General features: G+C 44.5%; 1 protein-coding gene across 5 annotated transcripts in view; it reads right to left on the bottom strand.

Moving 5' to 3' along the window:
• LARGE1 (LARGE xylosyl- and glucuronyltransferase 1) overlaps positions 1-21,232 on the bottom strand; it is a 367,385-nt gene that overhangs the window by 32,046 nt on the left and 314,107 nt on the right. For all 5 annotated transcript variants that reach the window (XM_073324696.2, XM_073324688.2, XM_073324721.1 and 2 more), the window contains exons 11-12: positions 12,731-12,894; positions 6,480-6,758 (exon numbers count right to left, since the gene is read on the bottom strand). In XM_073324696.2, coding sequence (XP_073180797.1) covers positions 6,480-6,758; positions 12,731-12,894 — 443 coding nt within the window. The remainder of the gene's footprint in view (positions 1-6,479; positions 6,759-12,730; positions 12,895-21,232) is intronic.

Consider the following 21,232-nt stretch of genomic DNA (forward strand, 5'->3'; position numbering starts at 1 on the left):
GGCAATGCCCCTACGTATACATCCCAAAATGCCATTGGCCTTCTTGGCAACAAGGGCACACTGTTGATTCACATCCAGCTTCTCATCCACTGTAACCCCTAGGTCCTTTTCTGCAGAACTGCTGCCTAGCCATTCGGTCCCGAGTCTGTAGCGGTGCATGGGATTCTTCCGTCCTAAGTGCAGGACTCTGCATTTGTCCCTGTTGAACCTCATCAGATTTCTTTTGGCCCAATCCTCTAATTTGTCTAGGTCCCTCTGTATCCTATCTCTACCCTCCAGCGTATCTACCTCTCCTCCCAGTTTAGTGTCATATGCAAACTTGCTGAGGGTGCAATCCACACCATCCTCCAGATCATTTATGAAGATATTGAACAAAACCGGCCCAAGGACCGACCCTTGGGACACTCCACTTGATACCGGCTGCCAACTAGACATGGAGCCATTGATCACTACCTGTTGAGCCCGACAATCTAGCCAACTTTCTATCCACCTTATAGTCCATTCATCCAGCCCATACTTCTTTAACTTGCTGGCAAGAATACTGTGGGAGACCGTGTCAAAAGCTTTGCTAAAGTCAAGGAGCAACACGTCCACTGCTTTCCCCTCATCCACAGAGCCAGTTATCTCGTCATAGAAGGCAATTAGATTAGTCAGGCATGACTTGCCCTTGGTGAATCCATGCTGACTGTTCCTGATCACTTTCCTCTCCTCTAAGTGCTTCAGAATTGATTCCTTGAGGACCTGCTCCATGATTTTTCCAGGGACTGAGGTGAGGCTGACTGGCCTATAGTTCCAAGGATCCTCCTTCTTCCCTTTTTAAAAGATGGACACTACATTAGCCTTTTTCCAGTCGTCCAGGACTTCCCCTGATCGCCATGAGTTTTCAAAGATAATGGCCAATGGCTCTGCAATCACATCCGCCAACTCCTTTAGCACTCTCAGATGCGCGCATCCGGCCCCATGGACTAGTGCTCGTCCAGCTTTTCTAAATAGTCCTGAACCACTTCTTTCTCCACAGAGGGCTGGTCATCTCCTCCCCATGCTGTGCTGCCCAGTGCAGTAGTCTGGGAACTGACCTTGTTCGTGAAGACAGAGGCAAAAAAAGCATTGAGTACATTAGCTTTTTCCGCCATCCTCTGTCACTAGGTTGCCTCCCTCATTCAGTAAGGGGCCCACACTTTTCTTGACTTTCTTCTTGTTGCTAACATACCTGAAGAAACCCTTCTTGTTACTCTTAACATCTCTTGCTAGCTGCAACTCCAGGTGGGATTTGGCCTTCCTGATTTCACTCCTGCATCCCCAAGCAATATTTGTATACTCTTCCCTGGTCATTTGTCCAATCTTCCACTTCTTGTAAGCTTCTTTTTTGTGTTCAAGATCAGCAAGGATTTCACTGTTAAGCCAAGCTGGTCGCCTGCCATATTTACTATTCTTTTTACACATCGGGATGGTTTGTCCCTGTAACCTGTAATAAGGATTCTTTAAAATACAGCCAGCTCTCCTGGACTCCTTTCCCCCTCATGTTATTCTCCCAGGGGATCCTGCCCATCAGTTCCCTGAGGGAGTCAAAGTCTGCTTTTCTGAAGTCCAGGGTCCATATCCTGCTGCTCTCCTTTCTTCCCTGTGTCAGGATCCTGAACTCGACCATCTCATGCTCACTGCCTCCCAGGTTCCCATCCACTTTTGCTTCCCCTAATAATTCTTTCCGGTTTGTGAGCAGCAGGTCAAGAAGAGCTCTGCCCCTAGTTGGTTCCTCCAGCACTTGCACCAGGAAATTGTCCCCTACCCTTTCCAAAAACTTCCTGGATTGTCTGTGCACCGCTGTATTGCTCTCCCAGCAGATATCAGGGTGATTGAAGACTCCTATGAGAACCAGGGCCTGCGATCTAGTAACTTCCGTGAGGTGCCAGAAGAAAGCCTCGTCCACCTCATCCCCCTGGTTCGGTGGTCTATAGCAGACTCCGACCACGACATCACCCTTGTTGCTCACACTTCTAAACTTAATCCAGAGACACTCAGGTTTTTCTGCAGTTTCATACTTGAGCTCTGAGCAGTCATACTGCTCCCTTACATACAGTGCAACTCTCCCACCTTTTCTGCCCTGCCTGTCCTTCCTGAACAATTTATATCCATCCATGACATGACAGTACTCCAGTCATGTGACTTATCCCACTAAGTCTCTGTTACTCCAATCACATCATAATTCCTTGACTGTGCCAGGACTTCCAGTTCTCCCTGCTTGTTTCCCAGGCTTCTTGCATTTGTGTATAGGCACTTAAGATAACTCGCTGATCGTCCCTCTTTCTCAGTATGAGGCAGGAGCCCTGACCTCTCGCGCGCTCCTGCTCCCTCCCGGTATCCCACTTCCCCACTTACCTCAGGGCTTTGGTCTCCTTCCCCCGGTAAACCTAGTTTAAAGCCCTCCTCACTGGGTTAGCCAGCCGGCTTGCGAAAATGCTCTTCCCTCTCTTCGTTAGGTGGAGCCCGTCTCTGCCTAGCACTCCTCCTTCTTGGAACACCATCCCATAGTCAAAGAATCCAAAGCCTTCTCTCCGACACCACCTGCGTAGCCATTCATTGACTTCCACGATTCGACGGTCTCTACCTAGGCCTTTCCTTCCACGGGGAGGATGGACGAGAAGACCACTTGCGCCTCAAACTCCTTTATCCTTTTTCCCAGAGCCATGTAGTCCACAGTGATCCGCTCAAGGTCATTCTTGGCAGTATCATTGGTGCCCACGTGGAGAAGCAGGAAGGGGTAGCGATCTGAGGGCTTGATGAGTCTCGGCAGTCTCTTCGTCACATCATGAATCCTAGCTCCTGGCAAGCAGCAGACTTCTCGGTTTTCCCGGTCGGGGCGGCAGATAGATGACTCAGTCCCCCTGAGGAGAGAGTCCCCGACCACTACCACCTGCCTGGTCCCCATCCCCATCACTGGAGGTTTTTAAGAACAGGATAGACAAACACCTGTCAGGGATGATTTAGGTGTACTTGGTCCTGCCTCAGTGCAGGGGACAGGACTACATGACCTGTTGTGGTCCCTTCCAGACTTACGTTTTGATTACAGTGTAAACTGTTCAAACCCACCCAGAACCCTGGGTACATACCCACATCGCAAGCCCATGCCGGGGTCTGTGCTGCTGCATCTTCACTTCTATTTTGGGCCATACTAACTGTATTAAAGCTAGCATGGGTATGTCTACCTGTGTTACAATCACACCTTCAATTGCAGTGTAGACATTCTCACAGAAAGGTGAATAGCCTAATCCTAAACCCCCTCAATTGAATGGGAGTCTTTCCACTGACTCAAATGGGGCTCAGACCAGGCCTAAAGTGACTTGTCCAAGACTAATTTACAAGTCAGTGGCAGAGCTGAAGTTGGAACCCGAGAGTTCCCTGTCCTGTGCTCAGTCCATCAGATCATTCTTCCTCTCTGCAAAACCAACAAATACACCCGACAAATAAAACTAACAGCTACTTTGTGACGTTTGTCTCCCATTGAGCACAGTGTATGCACAGTGCAAGGCGGCCAAAAATATTTCACATTTCATGCTAGAGAGGGGCAGGTATAAATCCAGAGGAACACAGCGAGGATATACACTCCCAGTGTGTCAGTGGATGTGAGGAGTATATTTGAGACAGGTAAGCCAGGAGGGAACCTTCGCACTAGCCACTGCAGCTGTAGATGCTCTAGAGAGAGAACCTGTCTAGTTATTTCATGCTAAAAAACCTCTACGATGATTCAAATATAGTACTCACAGCTACTAAAAAGGAGCCTTTGGCTTTGGGGCAATGCTGAGGTGATCTGAGTGACAGATGACTGAATGCTGCGGGTGACAAAAGAATTCTACTCAGGACACACTATAAAGGTGACCTTAGTATTGTAAACTGGAAGTCTCTGAACTCTACATGTCTTTCTCCTCGTACTCTATAGTAGATGAAGGGAGGCGGGAAAGAGTTTTGATGGAGATCAAATGCACTGACGTGATCTTCTATAAACAGCTGTGAAAAATCTCAAATCTAGTTGCTGGCAACATACATCTAGAATAATGGCCAGACCTTCTCCATCTTGGGCCAAGCCATTGACACAGGGAGTTTCTGAAAGCGTACATTCATTATATCATTACATCTCCCCCATCCCATACTTCTTACCAGGTAGACTGTAGATATACAGTATGGATAAATCAATGTATTATCAGAGGGACTTTCCCTTTACAAGAGCCAGGCCTTAAGCATCATACGTTATTTCTGTCAGCCTATTATTACTGTACGTGGTGGGACAGAAATGAATGCATGCATAGGCAGCCCTAAAGAACGATTTCTGCCATTCAGATATATATTACTAATCAACTACCCACAGAAGGTACCACTATGAACTCCAGTGAAGAAGTACACGGGGGTCACCATTGTTTAAAACAGGCTGGCAGCTTGCTATGCTATTTTGCTTAAAACTGCTCATTATTTAACAAAAAGCCCTTCAAAAAATGCCCTTTTGTAAAGGGCCAGATTAGCAATTAGCAAGGAAGGTCAGATTAGCAATTCTGACCTTCCTGAGCAACAGGGAATCACAGTTAGAGTCTGACTGGTGTGAGAGCTGCATGAACATTTGTGGAGCATCACACACCAGCTGCAACTTTCAGTGGAAATCTTCTCACTTCCTAATGGCACCACTAGGTGGGGCTCTCCATTTAGTCATCTGAAGCAAATTCAAACTCTGAAAATGATTTCTATCCTTCAGCGTCTCAAGTATATTTCTCCACATTATCCTCCTGTTCCTCCTTTCTTCTTGCCTTTTAGTGCTGCCTTCCGTTACTGTACCTCTGAGCAGTGGGAAGGAATGAGGTGCTTTCTCTGGAACACATGCCAATGTCATAGCCATGGGGGCCTCTTTCAGAGCTCTAACTGGAGGTCAATCTACAGAAAGCATGGGACATGTATCGTATGAGACATAGGCACCAAAGAAAAGAAGAGCTAATAATAATAATCCTTTTGCGTGTCCTGAGAGGGTCATCCTGGGGGAAGGGACAGAATTGTTTTGTAATTCTTGCACCATAAAAGAGCAGAAGGAGACATTCTTAAAATAGGTGAGAAATACGGGGATAAACTGAGAGCTGACACCAGAGGGTGTAACTCCCTTGGTTTTAATGCAGTTAGGTGCATGTACATCCATATACAGATTTACAAGGTGAATGGGATAAAAGTAGGAATCAGATTGCATCCAAATGGTGCAGGGATCTTCTACAGCCAAACAGCTCACCTCATTGTGTGTCTGTGTGAGACGAAAAAAACTGAATGAGCTGTGAATTTGAGACGAACGCTTTCCTGCATCAATCCCATTCACTGAAATGTGTATTTCTCTTTATATTCAAAGAGCCCGGGCCTGTGCAATTAAACTGAATGTCTGCATATTTGGAACCCTCGTTGGATGACTTTGATCAAATGTTACCAATTTTTGAGAGAGATGAAGAGCAAAGGAAAAATGAGATTTAATAGGGATTGAGAGTAGCAGCTGTGTTAGTCTGTATTTGCAAAAAAAAAAAAAAAAAAAAAGGAGTACTAGTGGCACCTTGGAGACTAACCAATTTATCTGAGCATAAGCTTTTGTGAGCTACAGCTCACTTCATCGGATGCATCGTGAAGTGAGCTGTAGCTCACGAAAGCTTATGCTCAAATAAATTGGTTAGTCTCTAAGGTGCCACTAGTACTCCTTTTCTAGTAGGGATTAAGGAATTTAAATCCTTCTGTCTGACCAGAGGGTGTCCTCCTTGCCCCACACACTTGGCTCTGGTGTCAGCCTCTCTTTGCAGAGGGAAAAAGTCTCCATTAAAGGAGGCTGTGTTAAATGATCAGAGGTCCAGAGTTCACTCAGTCAAGTGTGTTCACATTCATTACTATACAATACACATTCAAGTCACCCCTTCCAATTTCAGTACACTAATTATTCTGCCTTGACAGGCTCTTGTCTTGCAATCACATATCAAACCTGCTTGGGTCATAATCCCATTTCCAGGGTACAGTGCTGGGTTAACAGTACCTCATGCGGAGAACAATTTCAGTAACATTTTGCATGTTTTCTCTGTCACAGACATCCTAGAACCCTACACAATAGAGATGGAAAAGACCTAATAGGTCACCCAGCCCATCTCCCTGCTAACACAGGAAGCTACTACACATTTACTAGTGCTTGGTCCAATATAATTTTCAAATTGACAAGTAATGAGGGCCTTCCACCACCTCCCTTGGAACTATTCCCCAGTTTCATAGAGCTCACTGTTTGTCTCAGTTTCTCCTTTCTTCACTTCATCCAATTATGTCTAGTTATAGCCTCTTCTGCCACCCTAAATAATTCCTCTCCCCTGCTTGGTGTTCACACATTTCTAATATCCGAAGCTATTATGCTCCACTTAGGGCCTGACCCAACTGTTTCACTGTGTGTGTGTGGGGGGAAGGGTGTGTGAACAGCCTCACCCTATATTTACCTGAGGTATTCGTAGAGTCCATACATGGGCAAGAAGTCAATGTCAGACAAGAACATGTATGGTGTGCTGATGTGCTTCATGGCCACATTCCGCAGGAGATTCACAGGATAGAACTGGCCCTCCTTGTACACTATATGGTACCCAACATTGCGTCGGCTCATGAGGACTTCCGAGCCCTGGGCGTAGCGCAGGAATTGTTGGGCCTCTGCATCAGAAAGATAGAGTGCCAGGCTGATTGGACCCTCCCAATGTTTGCAGATAGCTTCAAGCATCTGGAGCCTGAAAGAAGAAGAGGAAGAATCAAAAAAGGGAAACAGATATCTCTGGGACTCTTCCTGCCATAGGCCATGATGCTGCATGAAGGCCTGCACAGGTAGACTCCTGTACCTATGTGAAGTCCCACTGAAGTCAGTGGGGCTCTGTGCAGGTGCAGGGATCTGCCTGAGTAGTTTCACTTACAGGTGGGGGCCTTATGATCCAAGGTGGTGCTGAGTGCTCTCATCTTTCACTGAAGTCAAGGTAACCTCAACTAGTAAGGTTTTGTAGGTCCTTTCAAGCAGCTGGTGGAAGGGAACAGATGTAGTAGCCCATAATGCACTTGGCTGCTATAATACTACAAGGGCCCTGGAAGGGCAGGGTCCTAAAAGGTTTTGCTAGGGAATTATATTTGAAGGTTATACAATGTGATGGATTGGGTGATTACTGCATTTTATGAAAATTCCTACGGACCAAAAGAAAACATACTGTCAGGACAATGTCACAAAGATGGCACATCTACAGAAATGGGATGGGGTGGATGGGGCATGTGGGGTGTGTGGAGGTGGTGGAGTGGCGGGAGGGGGGGTTGGACCATGGAGTGTAAACAGAAAACATTTCAAACAGAAATAGCCTTTGAAATATCAATTTGTAGAATTTTTAATGATTTCTCTCCAAGCTCTTATGCCATTGACTTTTAAAAACAGATTTTATGTATAATATTTTTTAAAAACTCATACACCAGTAATGACATTATTGACAACACCACCAAACAGAGATTCCATACACAGAACTAAATTAAATCCTATCTGGTCAAAATGCTCTAAACACTCCAGACAGTTTCTAGAGGGACCTATAGAGATTAAGATGTGACGCCTAATAATATAGCAAGCTCTGGTTAAAAAGCATCTTTAGTTAATGTTAAGTGAAACAAGGCTATATAGCACAGCTAGGTATTCCATTCAAAATCAGCAAGAATAGACTATGGAGTACAATTGTTTTCTCTACCTTCCAAATCTCCACATCAGTAGATTTTTTCCCCATTAATATTCAGACAAGACACAAGAAAAGTTTTCTGCATCATAGTAATCAAAGGAAATAATTTCCCACTCCTACGATCTCCCTAAGCTTTGTAGCAGAAAGGAATGATGTGTTCATACCAGCAAAATATAAATTCTGATTTTTATTTAATAGCTTTTTCTTCCAGCTTTGAGTGATCCTGATGACATCCAGGAAATATAAAGCTTTTTCCCTAGATATGAAAGATTACCTTGACTAGTCTATACCTGGTGCATTATTTTCTTTTTATCTATTATTGAAACAAAGGCTATTATCAGGGTGCAACATGCAGCTGTACTAGAAACAGAGATCGATAAAAAAGATCTAAAAGGTATGTGAAAGGCTTTAGGCTACTGATTTTAGGAATCATAAATAAAACCTGTAATGCAGCTAAGCAATAAAGAAAAGCATACTTTTTTTTTTTTTGCTACACAGTAGAAAACAATCAATCAGCAAAATCCTATTAATCAGATCTCAGATAAAGGGCACCCTTGCTTAAATGGGAAAATTGCCAGGGAACAGATGCAGAGCAATGCCTTTCAAGGACTCTAAGCAATGGATACATGGTACACATAACTCATTTAAACGGCACGCCTGATGATGTCTGCAAACTCTGCACAGTAGTTAGGAGGGAACTGTTTTTTGTTAATATACATTTCCCATTGTACACTTTTGCTCACTTCAGGATATTTCTACTCCTGGGGGAATTCTACATCACTGAGCAAGCACCAAATTAATGTCCCCCACAGATTCCTCCCGGCCCCGCAGAATAATCGATTCTGATGGGGAGGCAAAGAAAAGCTGTGAGGGGGTCACTCTGCAATTACACCTTTCACCCACCAGGGGCTGATGTGATGCCAGAGAAGAGGGCAGCCGGCTCACGGGCCGGAGCAGCCAGCTGTGGAGAGGGAGGGAGCAGAGGCTGCCTTCTCACAGCACCCTGCCTGTGGGGCCATGTGAGAAGGCATGGGATATGAGGGGGGATGGACAGAGGGGGACACATGGGGCTCCGGGGGGAGCGGGGGGTCACCCAGACTGGGATTCAGAGGGCTAGTGGGGAGACAGACTAGGGCTGGGGCCATGAACTAGTTGGGTGATAACATTGAGCTAGGGACTGAATGGAAATGGGGGTGCAGGGCCACATGGGGATGGGGGAGACGATGCAGGGACATATGGGGACAAGGGCAGCTATGTTTGGCAGAGTGAGGGTGCAGGGACACATGGGGAGAGGAGAGAGTGAAAGTGCAGGGACACATGGGGACATGTGCAGATATGCCTGGCTGAATGCGAAAAGCTAGGGGTCCACCAGGGACTGCACTGGGGAGGCTCCACAACTTCCTAACAATCCTTCCCCAGAAAAAAAACCTGTTCCGTACTTATCCCACCCACACCTAACAAGCCTCCAGGTTCACTCCCAGCCTCCTTCTCAGCAATTACTTCCCTCTCCCTCAGCTTCTCCATTGTCGCTGGCTCCCCCAAGCCTTTGCACTGCTTTTGAGGGGTGCAGGAAATAAGTTTCTGTATTTCAGCTTTAATGAATTATTACTCAAAGTTCTGTATTAATATGCCTAATAAGGAATCTATTTGTCAAAAACATTTTCTGAATATGTTGTGTTGTCTGTATTGTTACAGCCATACTTGCTGACAGGTATTTTGAAATAAATTACCAAAATAAATTGAAACTCATGTGATTATATTGTGTTATTTTGACAAATAAAGTGTGCAGAATTTTGCAGAATTTTAAAATATTGTGTCCAGAATTTTTTACTTTTTGGCACAGAATTTTTATTTTTTTGGTGCAGGATTCCCCCAGGAGTAATACTTCCAGCTCTGTAGTGTCTTTTTAAATGATATGCTCAGATCCACCACAAGTTATTGGGTTTGATGTAGGAATCACAGGGTGAAATTCTATGACCTGTGTTATGAAGGAGGTCAGACTAGATGATCATAATTGTTCCTTCTGCCCTTAAAATCTACAAATTATGGCTTCTAAACCAAGAAATATAGCTTCTTTGGTTTTTCAAAAAATTGCTCTGTGCAATGCTCACTTTTAAAGAAGTTCATGAAGTAAATATGTCCCAGCACAATATAGTCTCTGACAAATCAAGATGATCAGTTGGTACATGTTTGTTTCCAACAAGGTCTATGCCCAGTCAAGAGGATTTTGCTGTAAATCTTTTTTGTTTGTTTGATTGTTTCTTTGTGATCAGCTTCCCCCTTAGGAATTCTTTTGCCACTTGACTCCCTCTTATTCCAGTTTCAATACACTCAACTGGTGTCAACTGTGGCTTTCTTTGTCCACACTTCAAGCTTGCACTGTAACAACTACTTCTGACAGCTGAATGCTAAGGACAGACACTGCTTTAGAAAGGCAGTCTAGCCAAGGTATACTCCTGAATAACGCCTTCATAGCTAGTGGTGCAGTTAAGCAATCTGCATCAGTCTGAAAGACAACATATAACCAGTAATAAACACCAATGAATGTGCCTCCTTCTGTGGGCATCTATTTTGGACTTCTAAAATGTACCTCTGCTCCCCTTCTCCTTCCCCCCGGCCTGCAAGACAAACATCCGTAAACCTATCACTGCAATCATGTCAGTCTTAGCCCCAGCGGGACTAGATCTGGAGACACTGATAGCGGCTGACTTGGGTTTCCTTTTCTTCTTACAATAGTTTGAAGGAATAATGGAGGTATATACTATGCAGCATATCATTTATGTACATGTCTATCTCTTTCTGAGACACTGTTCACAAATCTCTATAACTGCTACAGAGGAGCTTAATAAAAGCAGCTAAAGAAGATAAAAAAGGTAGCAACTGAAAGACATGAGGGAAAAATAAAACAGCTAAATGCTTCTTTGGTGGTAAGATATTATTTATTGATTTTAGCTGAAAGAGAGTATTTTCAACCCAAATCAATAAATAATAACAACACACCAATGAAGCATGGAAGGAGTTTTCCTGCACTGCATTGGAAGGGGTGTTCTTTCTGAATAAAACTGCAGCTCTGTCTATCAGTAAAATGTGTGTCCCTGTGAGGATCCAGAACAGATGATCAGACTTTGCATCATTGCCAGTGAAATGGCACAGAGCTGCAGCTCGTTCTTTTGAATTAAATTCTGGAGGGAAACCACACACATACCAGCTTTACTAATTTATTATGGCATTCACTCAGAGACTGTTTTTTTTACTCAAAGGTTTGCAAATACTTAAGAAATGTTTTTTAAATTAAAAATCAATACACGAAGCTCTGGTGAAGCTGGCAAATCATCGCTGAATGTGCAGAATATAGTGCTGAGGAGGTGGCTAAATGGTGCCACTTTCATTAGACGGTATTTATTTTTATAGTATTCTGAAAATGTTTTGTCAATCTGAATTCCTTTGGTCCTCCCTGGAATAGTGCTGACCTTCTGCTAGAGCTAAAGAGGTGTCGTGCACGTGTCATGTTGTGTTCTATATGTGCTCCACTTCATAGATTCGTAGATATTAAGGTCAGAAGGGACCATTATGATCATCTAGTCTGACTTCCTGCACAACGCAGGCCACAAAATCTCACCCACCCATTCCTGCGATAAACCTCTCACCTATGTCTGAGCTATTGAAGTCCTCAAATCATGGTTTAAAGACTTCAAGGTGCAGAGAATCCTCCAGCAAGTGACTCATGCCCCATGCTACAGAGGGGGGCGAAACCCCCCCAGGGCCTCTTCCAATCTGCCCTGGAGGAAAATTCCTTCCCGACCCCAAATATGGCGATCAGCTGAACCCTGAGCATATGGGCAAGATTCACCAGCCAGATACCTAGGAAAGAATTCTCTGTAGTAACTCAGATCCCACCCCATCTAACATCCCATCACAGGCCATTGGGCCTATTTACCATGAATATTTAAATATCAATTAATTGCCAAAATCATGTTATCCCATCATACCATGAGTTTAACCTTGAAGCCACTTACTGCAGCATCAGTTGCCTGTTCATATTAAAGTGGTGCTTTCCCCCTCTTGTAACACATTCTGAGAGCAGCCAGAGTGAGGCATGGCTGCAGATTCAGACTAAAAACTGCAGGAAAATGGAGACTGACTTAGGTGGTTGATTTTGGGGTGGGCTTTGTTGTTGTTTTTAATACTAATTTTTAAGTTTCTGAAAGTGGACCACTAATTGCAATTGCTGGAATTAGACAAGACAAGTACTGTGTACTGGCTGGTCAGCAGATGGAATTTTCATCCCTCAGAAAATTAGTTTTCACTTCAGAATAGAAAACTGAACTTTTGTAAAATTGAGCAGAATGATAAATTCCGAAAAGTTTCAAATCATCAATGTTAAAATGAAAACTTTAATATTTTTTAAGAAATGAAATAATCTGAGATGTTGAAATAACTTTTTTTTTGTTTCAAACTGACATTTCAAATTGAAAAAATGTTCCACCTCTAAATGTCAACTAGAAACAATATTTTGTATCAATTCTCCTGATGAGAAAATTAAAAAAAAAAGATTGAAGTTGACATTTTCCACAGGAAAATGTTAGTGTCGAGAAAATGCACGTGCAAATGAGACATTTTTTTATGCTGAACATTTTGACCAGCTCTTGTACTGTGTCAACATCCAGGACACAGTTCTCCTAATTTTTATAGGTTGTTATAAATCACAACAAATGAACCATGCCCCACAGTCCTGAGTGGTAGTAACCTCTGCTATTCCAAACCTCAGCTTCTCATGCAGCTCTGCCAATGCACCTCAGTTCCTGGCATAGATAAACAGTGGATACTTGTACAACACCTACTTCTTCATTCAAGAGTGCAAGTCCCCTATTTTCACAATTAAAATGTCATACTCCTCTCTCTAATGCATGGAACTGCTGAAATTCTGGGAAGCTTCTTGGAGTTTGTAGGAGATATTCACTGTTTCTGATTTCCTTATAGAACAAAAGAGCTTTCCTTACCTGTCCATTGAGAGCTGAGCCACCAGAGTTACATCAGTGTTGTCTGAGGCAGGCTCATACTCATAATGTAGAAAATACAAATGAGTGCGATGGACGGTGAAGCGCTCCCGACGAAATTCGTAGCACAGGTCATCCTCATCCAGCTCGGACAACTGCTTCTGAAGCTGTAAACAAACATCAGGCATAAAGGTGCTGTACTCCATATTTCCTATTGCAAAGCATGGAGAATAATGAGTTCTGGGTGGCCCAGTCTTGGCACAACTGAATCACAGCTTGAATATGGTGGGGGGCGGGGAAGTAGTGGTATTCTCCCAAGCCTCACCCATTTGAGTCATAGAACAAGGTGCCAAAAAAAGGGACTTACAATAGATTGGGCAGAACTTTACAGTATGATTGTCCCTTGCCCTTTTGGATTCTTTAACCAGCAGTGAAACAGCCAACAACACTGGCATTTAAATGATCATTAGGTTTCAGAGTCATCACTCTGATGAGATGAATAAGGCAGTTCACTTCTCTCTCAGAGCTAATGTTTCAGACTGTCTGTAGACTCAGGCAGACATTACTGCCCTGAACTACATTAGATTCACAATGTGAAGATTTTCTTTGCAACTACAATGGTGAGACATGTAGGCCTACATTTTGAAATGGGACAAGTGATTTGGGGCACCCGACCTGAAATACTTTAAAGGAGCCTGATTTTCAGAAGTTGGATGCTCAGCACTTTATAAAAATCAGGCCCTTTTAAGGTTAAGATGGCACCCAAAAACAAAAACACCCAAATCAGTAGTCATTTTTTAAAATGGAGGCTTAAAATGGGAAAAAAAAAAAAAAAAAAAGGAGAGAGAGAGAGAAGCTTAGATTCTGGAACAGAAAAGTATGCCAAGCCACCATGATCCAGCCCAATTCTACTCCTGTATCAAATTCTTTAAAAAACAAACAAGTGGACTGAATATTTAAATAGCATTCATTTAAAAAGACAAATCCAAGCAGTTAGCCTTTCTGGAAGAGTCCTATGGAATTTAATAAGGATGAAACCTTTAGGGTCCCATAGAAATTAAGTAGGGTTCTATGGGAATTACTCTTAAGAACTCGAGAACTTAATAAAGAATGACTGTCTTTTTATAAAAGTGATATGATTCTCTAATAAATTACATAGAATGATCTAAAAAACCTAAGCAAGGCTATCATTCTTTATTACATCTTATAGGATTTTTCTATACAAATTAGCCCAAAGTGTAAGTCACCTTAAAATGGATATGCTCTAGTGATGAATGGCTTACCAGCATTTATTTAAAAAAAGAAAATTGTTCTTTCTGGCCAGTTAAGAATATATTTAAAAGCTTCATTATTTTCACGAAGCAGATTTTTAAATGTGAGAGGTCGCCTGTGCTGACTCTGCGGCAGCAGCAAATGCGCTGTTTTCAGAGATGTAAATATAAATTGTTGACATCAGTGATGAATCACAGAGCTGCATGTTTCCCTCTGCTGCCTGATGGAATAATTAGTGGTACCTTTTCACATATCACTCTTCAGTCTTCTCCTGAATAAACTGCCTTTGCAGCCTGATCGAAGACCCACTGAAATCAGTGAAAAGATTCCCTTTCATTCCACTGGGCTTTGGATCAGGGCCTACCTAAGTCCTTCACTATAGTCCCAATTGTGCAGTCTTTACTCAGGCAAAACTGCCTTGGAAGTCTAGGTCACTTCTGCCTCAAAATAAATGAGAAATTCCTTAATGTTTTGTTGTTGTTGTATTGTTCCTGCTTTACAAAACACCGTGCAGCATAGGCTCTCCCCTAAAAAACAAAACTGGCAGAGTGACTAGATGGAATATCTTCATTTGTTTTTCTTTTCCTCCCTAGCAAAAAGACATTAATATTCCCTTATTAGATCAGCCTGAAGTTTACATGGTTAAAAGAAATAGTTACAGGGCATTTCCTGTAGATACCTTGGGATTTTGCTTTATTTTACAAATGACCAGGCTATAAGTTTGTAATTGCACAGCAGCTATTAACTAGGCACTCATCCGATTTCTTCAGGGTTCCAAACTAAAAGGACATAAAGACTTAATTATGAGTTACAGAATCACATTTTGAGCTAAATTACAGCTGGGGGCTCTGTTGAGCACTGGGGGAGAGACAGCAGTTTATGTGTCCCAGTGCTCTGACTGTGAAAGTCATAAAACCACCACGGGTGCTGGTGGGGAGTGCAGTGAGTAGCAGAACCTGCTACACCTATAGGCAAGGTAGCTTGCTCTTCCTCCTGCACTTCCCAGAGCACAGGGTGTAGACATGTCCTCGTTTCTGCTCTGCCCAGATATGGCTCCTCTGAGCCAGTTAGCAATGCCGACAGTCTCAGATGCTCTCTTTTGTACTCCACAATGCTAATCGCCAAAATTGGCTGCCTCCAGCTTTGGGACCCTAGAGGAGGGAATCAAAGGGACTGCTTGCATCCTTTCCTCCCCTCTAGGTCATTCACACAGTGGTAGCCATAATTTGACCGCTCATGTTATTAGTACTTAGAATCTGTAAGAAGTCTGCATATATGCTGTAATCACAGGGTAACATATGACCAGGAAAGCAATAATATACGACCTGATGTATAGAAATGCCCCACATATTGGGCTCAAACCTGTAACTTGCCGAGACCTCTGGCCTTGATTCAGCAAAACACTTGCACACAAACTTAATTTTAAGAATGTGACTCATCCCATTGAAGTCAGTGGGACTCTCACATGCTTACAGTTAAGCACATGAATAATTTCTTCACTGGAGTGCAGCCAGAATGCTCAGCACCGTACAGGATCAGGCCCATTATGAGGCAAAAAGGCCAAGCACCTACCTCCACCTACTGAGTGCAAAGTCAGTAAAAGTTACCTGTGGGACATGTTCAGAAAGCTTGTTAGCCAATCAGATTCCTGTCCTGTCTTATCCAACCTATTTCAAGTGACATGTTTCGTTTTTAAAATGAAATTGCTACAACTGTGTCAAGGTTCCTCCCCCACTCTGAACTCTAGGGTACAGATGTGGGGACCTGCATGAAAAACCTCCTAAGCTTATCTTTACCAGCTTAGGTCAAAACTTCCCCAAGGTACAAAATATTACACCCGTTATCCTTGGACTGGCCGCTACCACCACCAAACTAATACTGGTTACTGGGGAAGAGCTGTTTGGACGCGTCCTTCCCCCCAAAATACTTCCCCAAAACCTTGCACCCCACTTCCTGGACAAGGTTTGGTAAAAAGCCTCACCAATTTGCCTAGGTGACTACAGACCCAGACCCTTGGATCTTAAGAACAATGAACAATCCTCCCAACACTTGCACCCCCCCTTTCCTGGGAAATGTTGGATAAAAAGCCTCACCAATTTGCATAGGTGACCACAGACCCAAACCCTTGGATCTGAGAACAATGAAAAAGCATTCAGTGTTTTACAAGAAGACTTTTAATAAAAAATAGAAGTAAATAGAAATAAAGAAATCCCCCCTGTAAAATCAGGATGGTAGATATCTTACAGGGTAATTAGATTCAAAAACATAGAGAACCCCTCTAGGCAAAACCTTAAGTTACAAAAAAGATACACAGACAGAAATAGTTATTCTATTCAGCACAATTCTTTTCTCAGCCATTTAAAGAAATCATAATCTAACACATACCTAGCTAGATTACTTACTAAAAGTTCTAAGACTCCATTCCTGTTCTGTCCCTGGCAAGAGCAGCATCCAGACAGACACAGACCCTTTGTTTCTCTCCCTCCTCCCAGCTTTTGAAAGTATCTTGTCTCCTCATTGGTCATTTTGGTCAGGTGCCAGCGAGGTTACCTTTAGCTTCTTAACCCTTTACAGGTGAGAGGAGCTTTCCCCTGGCCAGGAGGGATTTCAAAGGGGTTTACCCTTCCCTTTATATTTATGACAAACTGGCACTAGCCACACCGCAACTCCGCAGACATCTTCCAAAGCCAAGTAACTAAGCAAAGAAAACCAGCCCCTTGAAGTGAACACACATCTTCTTTGGCAACTGCCAGTGACAAAAGCTGAAAAAAGGAAGTTTGGGAAGTGAAATCTCCACGTATTTATCTACTGGCTGTTCTCTTTTCTGGAAGTCCAGACTATTGGCACTTTACGAACAAATAGCTAATAACTACAGTGTGTTAAAAGTTACTGAATTAAAACAAGTATTAAGGAGACACTGTTGTCAAGTTGAAAATCACATTTTGTACCTACTAGTGTTACAAGCAGAACCAAGGACTATGCAGCAGAAAAATATTAGACGGGGGAAAAATTCTGTTGTTCGGTCTTTTTATTTTCTGCATTTGCCAGAATTCTGGCCCAGATCCTCCAAGGTATTTTAGACACCTAGGGTTGCCAACCCTCCCGGTTTGACTGGGAGTCTCCTGGAATCGAGCTTAATCTCCTGAGGCTATTGAAGCCAATCCAGGAGATTTTAGGATGCCAGAAGTCCGGCGGTGCAGCAGGGTAAGGCAGGCTCCCTACCTGCCCTGGCTCCATGCCGCTCCTGGAAGTGGCTAGCATGTTTGGCAGCGGCTCCTAGGAGTAGGCACAGCCAGGGGGTGTCTGTTCGCTACTCCTGCGCTGAGATCCCATTGGTTGGGAATGGGGAACCTCAGCCAATGAGAGCTGTGGGGGCGGTGCTTGCAGGCAGGGGCAGTGTGCAGAGCTGCCTGGTGGCCCGTGATCCTAGGAGCTGCTGCCGGACATGCTGCCACTTTTGGGAGCCATCTGAGGTAAGTGCTGCCTGGCCCGAGCCTGCACCCTGAACCTCCTCCTGCATCCCAACCTTCTGCCCCAGCAGTCCCCTGCACCCAAACTCTCTCTCAGAGCCCACACCCCAAACCCCCTGCCCCAGGTCGGAACCCCCTCCCGCCTCCAAACTCCCTCCCAGAGCCTGTACCTGTGTCCCCTCCTGAACTCCAACCCTCTGTCCCAGTCCTGAGCCCCTCCCACACCCCAAATTCCCTCCCAGAACCTGACGCCCTCTCACACCCCAACCCCCTGCCCCAGGCTCAGCCCAGAGCCCACACCACACTCCAAACCCCTCAGCCCCACCTCCCAGCCCACACATTGTCCCACACCCCAACCCTCTGCCCCAGCCCGGTGAAAGTGAATGAGAGTGGGAGAGAGCGAGCGATGGAAGGGAGCTGAAGTGAGCGGGGGCTCAGAAAAGTGGGGGAGCAGGGGTTAGGGGAAGGGTGTTTGGGTTTGTGCATTTAGACAGTTGGCAACTCTACTTTCGAGGCTCTGAGCTTTTGTGTATAATTAATCTCATTGTTTCATTGCTATCTCTCTCATGCACTTCTTGGGGAGGGGAGTGGAGGTTACACAAATGCTCTTTCCAAGTCTCTGCAAGATCAGGTTTACTAGTGACAAGCAGCAGGAAAATCTAGGCTGAAACTGAACAGCAGGCGTATGTGTAACACTGACAGACCCCTGTCACTGGGATCGAACCGGGGGCCTCTGGAGCTTAGTGCATGAGTACTGCATGAGCTAAAAACCAACTGGCTCTTAGCTAAGGCTGTAGAGCACACTCATTTTAGCTCTCTCTCTTTAAGTGGTCTCAGTGCCACTAGATGGGCCAGAACACCACACCCAGAAGGTGAAGTGAAGTGAAGTAAAGGTGGAATGAAGGGAGAGGCTGGAGGAAGGGTGGGCCCAAAAAAGTTTTTATCTCTCTGTCGAAGATACTCATATGGGCTCCCATTACTGTAGTATCTGAGCCCCTCACAGACTTGGTAGTATTGTCTTGAGCCTACAGAAAATACTTTTATAAAACCCAGTAGGGGAGTAGAAAGAAGTCTTAACTTCTTTATTTTTAAGATGCAAACAAAATGCAGGTGATGATACTTAATGGATGCCCCATCAGTCAATTTAAAACAAATTCAAATGTAGAGTGTCCTTTGAAGAGACAAGCCCAAACTCTTAGAAGCCATGGGAATCCCAATCCGAGGCAAAGCAGGCAGGCAGAGTCTCCTGGGTTGAATTCAGCCATTTATGAATGTCTTGTGGTGAAGGTGCTGGACTAGGACTCAGGAGATCTGGGTTAAAATTCTCAGCTCTACCACAGACTGTGTGTGTGACCTTGGACAAGTCACTGCATCTCTTTGTGCTTCAATTCCCCAAATATAAATTGGGGATATTAGTAATTCCTTTTTCCAGATGGGCCTTTACATGCTACTATGTTACAGATGACAATGGTTGATTGGTTGATGTTTAAGGGTATTTATCTTTCTGTGTGTTCTTTTGTTACACACACGCACACAAAGATAATACATGCGTGCACACACACACATGTATACACATGCATCCCATTCAAATAAAGTATGTTAAGAGAAAATTAAAGGGTGCACAGTCAAGCACTCAAAAGCCAGGAAATTGTCTAAGGCAGGGGTGGGCAAACCTTCTGGCCCAAGGGCCATATCTGGGTATGGAAATTGTATGGCAGGCTACAAATGCTCACGAAATTGGGGGTTGGGGTGCGGGAAGGGGTGAGGGCTCCGGCTGGGGGTGCAGGCTCTGGGGTGGGGCCAGAAATGAGGAGTTCAGGGTGTGGGAGGGGGCTCTGGACTGGAACAGGGGGTTGGTGTGTGTGGGGGAGGTGTAGGGGTGAGGGCTCTGGCTGGGGGTTCAGGCTCTGGGGTGGGGCTGGGGATAATGCAGGAGGGTGCTCCGGGCTGGGACTGAGGGTTTGGGAGGCTGGGAGGGGGGATCAGGGATGGGGCATGGGGTTGGGGCACGGGAGGGAATCAGGGGTGCAGGCTCCAGGCAGCGCTTACCTCAAGCAGCTCCCAGAAGCAGCAGCATGTCCCCACTCTGGCTTCTACTTGGAGGCGCAATCAGGTGGCTCTGTGCGCTGCCGTGTCCGCAAGTGCCACCCCGCATTTCCAACTGGCCGTGGTTCCTGGCCAATGAGAGCTGTGGGGGCAGCCGCAGTGTGCGGAGCCCCCTGGCTGCCCCTACACATAGGAGCCCCGACCCTGCTCCCTGGCTGGAGTGCCAGAGCGGGGCAAACCCCGGATGCCGCTCCCCAGAGGGAACTCGAGGGCAGGCTTAAAATGTCTGGAGGGTTGGATGCAGCCCCCGGGCCGTAGTTTGTCCACCCCGGTCTAAGGTAAGGTTCCATGAACAACCTTAATTTTGCCCCATTGGTAGTTGTCTTAAATTATTTTTTGTCATACTATTTCTCAAATGACACAATCTTATCCATATCTGCACTGTGTATATTCAGTATTTACAGGCTGAGAATGTATAGCCTGGTTGAAAGTTTGCAGCCATGTTATACATCCATGAAAAGAATGGGTTATAATGGGAATACTGACAGAGCTGGGATGATTTAATTGGGGATCGGCCCTGCTTTGAGCAGGGGGTTGGACTAGATGACCTCCTGAGGTCCCTTCCAACCCTGATATTCTATGATTCTATGATCTATGCAAACAGCCCCTCATTTGAACATATGCATCACCAAAAGGAAGATCTTAATACCTGCTACTGTTGAAAAAAGCTGGCATCTCCATTATACATGTAACAATAAACTTATTACCGCACAGCTTCCTTCCCTTAGAATGACAGCATGTATTTCCCAGTTGGGAATATCTGATTAACATGATATTCTCCCTCCTCACAAAATCTTTTGCTCTAAGGCTACTGGCCACTGACCATGTAGGGAATACTACCTCTCGGGAAGAATCCTACAGTTTAAAAGCCATGTCCTTTTCACCCTGTGTATAGTAACTATTCTCTGGAGAGAATCTGAGGTTGGAGGCAGCAAGTGCTTTCATTAGCATCTGCATGTTACATGTCTCAGAAATGAAAATGGCAGTGAGTGGAGGGAGTGTGAGATGCAAGACACAAAACAAAGAGACAGACGGATCCAAAAATAAAATGCATTTGTTAAATTACTTCTCTGGGCAGCCAGCTGTGGCATGGGAGCTGACTTCAGCCCCGGGAAAGCGGCCTTTGAGGCAGGGCTGGATTGACAGGCACAAGCAGCCCAGGCAGTATTTTTTAAGCAGCTCACTGAATTCTACCATAAATCCCCATAATTTACCAGAACTACTTGTCTATATACTTATACCACATGGGTGGCGCTTACTATCTGTGTGATAAAGGGTGGAATTGGGATGAACTTCACATACCATGGACCTCTGACTGCCAGACCCATGCTCTGTCCACTAATTCATCTTCCTAGGACTGTTTCAAATCTCTGAGCAGCTTCAAAGAGATGTTTTTCTTAAACTGACATGCCACAGAAATATTTACTTCCTTCAAAAATATGTGGGATTTCCCCCAAAACGATACCGGTCCAACATCTAGGACTGCCCATATTCCATCTGGGATTAGTGACATTTTAAACTCCAATATTTCATGATCATTCTGACTAGAAACATCTGCTGTATCACAGCGGAGAGGAGGAAAACCAGGTTTCCTAATGGTATATAACCTGGCTCACAAGGTTTAAAATAATTATGTAACAAAATTTTAAATAATTTT

This window comes from Lepidochelys kempii, chromosome 1 (genome assembly GCF_965140285.1).
Source record: "Lepidochelys kempii isolate rLepKem1 chromosome 1, rLepKem1.hap1, whole genome shotgun sequence".
NCBI classification, from domain to species: domain Eukaryota; kingdom Metazoa; phylum Chordata; order Testudines; family Cheloniidae; genus Lepidochelys; species Lepidochelys kempii.